The 5,000-nt window shown below is 36.0% G+C and overlaps 1 protein-coding gene across 3 annotated transcripts in view; it reads right to left on the bottom strand.

The window, feature by feature from the left end:
- The window catches only part of LOC125033392 (mitochondrial 2-oxodicarboxylate carrier-like), a 26,022-nt gene that overhangs the window by 15,324 nt on the left and 5,698 nt on the right, over positions 1 to 5,000 (bottom strand). For all 3 annotated transcript variants that reach the window (XM_047624859.1, XM_047624861.1, XM_047624860.1), the window contains one exon: positions 1 to 38. This exon is cut by the window's left edge and continues 168 nt beyond it. In XM_047624859.1, the coding sequence (XP_047480815.1) occupies positions 1 to 38 (38 nt within the window). The remainder of the gene's footprint in view (positions 39 to 5,000) is intronic.

The raw sequence follows: 5,000 nt of genomic DNA, 5'->3' as shown, positions 1-5,000 counted from the left end.
CACATCTAGGGGATGCATGATGCATATCTCAGTGAAACCTGAAATGATGAAAAATGTAAATTCATAAACTATGCTAAAAACTATAATAGTTACATTATTTATACAGAATTATCAACTCTAAACTTCTTCAATGTATATTTCAGACTGGTTCCTAGAGCTTAAAACAATAAATATATACTTTGCTGAGAAACAACCATATGACATTTACCTATAAAAAAAAAAAAAATCCTATAAAGGAACTTGCATAAACAAGATAGTAACATTAACAAAAGTATTAAAACTAAAACCTTTTTCCACATTATTTAAGGAATGGGGCAAACAGTTCAAGTAGGCCTAGAAATTGACACACTAAACTATAGTGCGCATTACAATAACTGATACTGCTGAGTTAAAACAAAAAAAGATTCATTATAAAGTTAAAAAATAAAAAGCTAAAAGCATTAGTAATGTTAATATGTCAATCTATTTTTGTCATATACCAGGACAAAAATATAAATGATCATGACCTCAAGGGAAGTTTTTTTCTGTCTGGGTGCTGAAAAGTTCTCTTATGTTCCAGTGTTTACTCTTTTGTGTGCTTCATTTCTAATCTGGATCCTGAGAAAACTATGTAGGTTTTATTTATTCATTTATTTTTAATCCCTTTTAATCCTCCTCCCTTTCTCAGTGTCTATGGTATCCTTAGGTCTATGTTCCTTGTGATTCTTTACTCCCTTTATCAAGTGAGGCTAGAAGGTTGTGGAGCCATAGGTAGTGTGCTTTCCTTCTCTTCACTGCTGTGCCCCGTGTGGCAGAGGGGGGTGAGGTTTTCACAATTTTGGATTTACTATGCCTTCTTGGTGATTAGACTCAATGGGTATTTAGGAAGGAGCTCCTGCAATGCTTCCATCTGGAAATGAGTGGGCAATGTTCTATCTGCAAGCCATAACTAGAAGAGAGCCAGTTTTAGGGAGGACAATATGCTAAGGATCCTATTCCTACTGCCTAGTCTCGCAGCATAGGGTGCATTACAGAAAATTGAATATTACATGAACATAAAGAAATGACACAAATAACACACTGTTACTTACTGCTATTACCCCTGCACAGAGTTATAAACTATATAGACATGATATGGAGTCTGTGCAAAGAAAGCATATCAAATGACAAATATAGACCTTGGAAAATTGTGGAAAAAGAGATAATAACATTGCAAAGGGGAGGCAAGGAGTCTTGACAATAGCACATATGTGTTTGTGTGGGCTGGGCCTATGAGCCACACACCAGGAGAGTTGCCACTCTAGTGAGCCTAATGCCTGGATTTTGGGCCATGTGCAGGCAGCAAGGCACCTGCATCCAATGGGTTTAATATGGTGCCCTTGCTTAGCCACTGGTCCTTTACCCTATTCCTCAGGCTGTGGCAAAGGACAGCAGACTGTCACCATATTTCTGCAGTCAAGGGTGTCCATCTTAGTGGCAATAGCCTTGTCTGCTTCTCTTGACTCTGCGTTGAGCACATTGGCCCCCTCTTGGAGCAATGCAATGTGTTTTATCACAGATTTTGACCTTGAACTGAGGATGACATCAGAGGGCTCCATGTTCCATCAGTTAGTGGTACTCATCTTAGTGCCTGTATCTATTGACTACCTTCCTGGGTTCTACCTAAACTATGTTAACCATTCATCAGAACATTTCAGGCTTTGACATGGGACTGGGTCACAGCAAGCCCACCTACCCTTGCCACCCCAGAGTAAGCACCTGTTACTTGTGTTCATTGGCCTAACTTGCTGATGGCTCTCCTCCTCAAACACTATTGCCCTCTTTCAGTCTGCAGGTGCAGAGGGGTATTCCTGCTATAGCCCTTGCCTCCCCCACCCTGGACTTTCCCTCAGAGCAGCACTACGTGGTTTTCTACAGGCTTTGATCTTGGATTGATTATAACACCAGAGGACTCTTAGCTGCAGAGTGAGCATCCTCTCACACACTTGCCAGGCTAGTTTACTGCTGCAAAATGCCTTCCACTACCTTGCCATCCTCTCTTGGTAGGCAGCTTTATGCTCTTGCAATCAAGGGTACCTGCTAACAGTGCCTGTGCCAACTACTGCCCCACTGGGCTCTACCCAATCACACTAGCCTCATCTTAGCAGTCTAAAACAGATTTCTACAGGCTTTTAATTTAGACTGAGGCCAACACAGTGCCTATAATCCCTGCCTACCTAAGTTCTGGCCTACACAAGTTCTGCCTAAATCATACTGAAGTGCTGACTGCTGTGCTGTGTCTCTATTGGGCACAGGGGATGTAGTAATAACTATCGTATTTACTGCAGATCATTATTACAGTAATAACCACAGGCTGCAATGTGTGCATGCAATCAGCATCAACAGTCAGTCATATTAAAGAATAATAACCTTTATGATCTGGATCACTTCACCATCACATCATGAAAAAACTTGGCTTAAGGGGAGGGACACATGAACATGTCATGGGAAGCTCTGGCTGTGGGCCGGGGTGACACTAACATGCCATTGTGAGCACTTTGACTGAAGGACAGGGTGACCGGAAAGAGTTGCCATAAGTGCACAAACCTTTTGGATGGTGATTAGACTCATTTGGCACTTAGTTTTTGCATTATTTCCATTGATAAAAGAGTGTAGAATGTAGTGTCCATGAGTGTTGGCTCCAGAGAGGATGCTATTTCCAAGCTCAGCATCCTATTCCTGGATGCTGTAACTGGTGGCACAGGTTGTAGTTCAGAAAATTTAACATTATGGGAAAATTAAAAAGATGTGGAGTTTATGCAAGGAAAAGTCTATAAATGACATATGTGGATGTTAAAAAATTGCAAAAAAGCTAAAAACACTTCTGTATATCATTTTTCATGTGCTCTCTCTCTATCCCTTCCTTTATTCTATTCTTTCTCCCATTCATTTGTTCAGCTATTAACTCATTTTCCTTCTTGTATCTTAGCCTCTTCTATCACATCTATAATTTTCTGCATAACAAATTTTGTTTGATTCCATCAACACTACTTCTCATATTAAATATATTTAATGATAAGCATTATCAAATAATACTAAAGAATAAATTTTGGTTAAAGGAAAATGGGAAAGGACACCATCTTTAAATGTTCTTTCCCAATTGGTATAAATGTCACCTTGACATGTCACTTATGCACTATATGAGTCCATTCACCCAATGCTGCCAGGGATGGGTCTTATGTACATGCCATGCATATGCCCATCTACACATAGATGGCTTTACAAGTACTTAGTCACCATGGAGTCAAATACTAGTACTACTTACCTCACCCATGTACCCTTTTTGTTGATTTTTGGAAATATTCTCTTTTAACATATATTGTTACTATTAAAGTTAATAACATATAAATAATCATAAAATTTATCATACTAATACCAGTATCAAGGAAAGGTGAAATGAGATCAGGTCAAACTGACTCCTTGAATCCCTGTGGAATCATCTAAGTGTAGAGACATTTCAATAAACAAAACTAAAGGGAGCAATACACTTTTATGGTGGCATTTGGTTTACTCAACTGCCCCCGATTTATGTTCTGCCACCAAGGAGTCTATCAGTAGGGCCTAGTGACTGATCCTGATTTCCCCATTCCTTGAATTGGTGGGAAAATGTGTTTTTCTTTTTAATACAATTGAAAATGATACTGTTATTATTATTATTGATGTTATGATCATCAAATTGTTACTAAAATCTCAATAGTATTTAAGATAATGAAATAATACAAAAGAGCTTTTCCAAAAGTCAAGGAAAATGGTACTCCTTGGTGACTAAGTATTTGTAGAACCATCTATGTGTAAATATAATAAATAAACTTGTATTACATTTATGTATATATACATATGGGATGTATTCTTGCCATTTGTGCCGATTGGTTTAAGACATAACTAGGACTTAATTATATCAATAGTATATGTTACTATACCAAACTGTTTTAATGATGATTATGATATGTCTGAAGTCAAAATAAATATTGAAACCCACATCTTACAATTTGGTATATATATTACACACACACACACACACACACACACACACACACAGACATATGTGTATATATATATATATATATATATATATATATATATATATATACACATATGTCTGTGTGTGTGTGTGTGTGTGTGTGTGTGTGTGTGTGTGTAATATATATACCAAATTGTAAGATGTGGGTTTCAATATTTATTTTGACTTCAGACATATCATAATCATCATTAAAACAGTTTGGTATAGTAACATATACTATTGATATAATTAAGTCCTAGTTATGTCTTAAACAAATCGGCACAAATGGCAAGAATACATCCCATATGTATATATACATAAATGTAATACAAGTTTATTTATTATATTTACACATAGATGGTTCTACAAATACTTAGTCACCAAGGAGTACCATATACCCTTTTCTTTAATTTACGAAAACATTTTACATTTTATATATATATATATAAAAGGTATGAATGAGAATGATTATCTTCACAATACAAGAGATGTATTTGACCGGTTTCGACTCTATCTTCGTCAGAAATACATGAAGATAGAGTCCAAACTGGTCAAATACATCTATTGTATTGTGATATATATATATATATATATATATATATATATATATATATATAATATACACACACACACACACACACACACACACACACACACACACACACACACACACATATAGGTATTTGTATATATATATATATATACACATATACATATATATATATATATATATATATATATATATATATATATATATCACAATACAATAGATGTATTTGACCAGTTTGGACTCTATCTTCATGTATTTCTGACGAAGATAGAGTCGAAACCGGTCAAATACATCTCTTGTATTGTGAAGATAATCATTCTCATTCATACCTTTTATATATATATATATAAAATGTAAAATGTTTTCGTAAATTAAAGAAAAGGGTATACGGGCGAGACAGGCACTGCTCATAATTGGCTCCTTGGTGCCTTA

The sequence above is a fragment of the Penaeus chinensis genome, chromosome 16 (assembly GCF_019202785.1).
Source record: "Penaeus chinensis breed Huanghai No. 1 chromosome 16, ASM1920278v2, whole genome shotgun sequence".
NCBI classification, from domain to species: Eukaryota; Metazoa; Arthropoda; class Malacostraca; order Decapoda; family Penaeidae; genus Penaeus; species Penaeus chinensis.
This window is presented reverse-complemented; position numbering and strand designations above follow the sequence as displayed.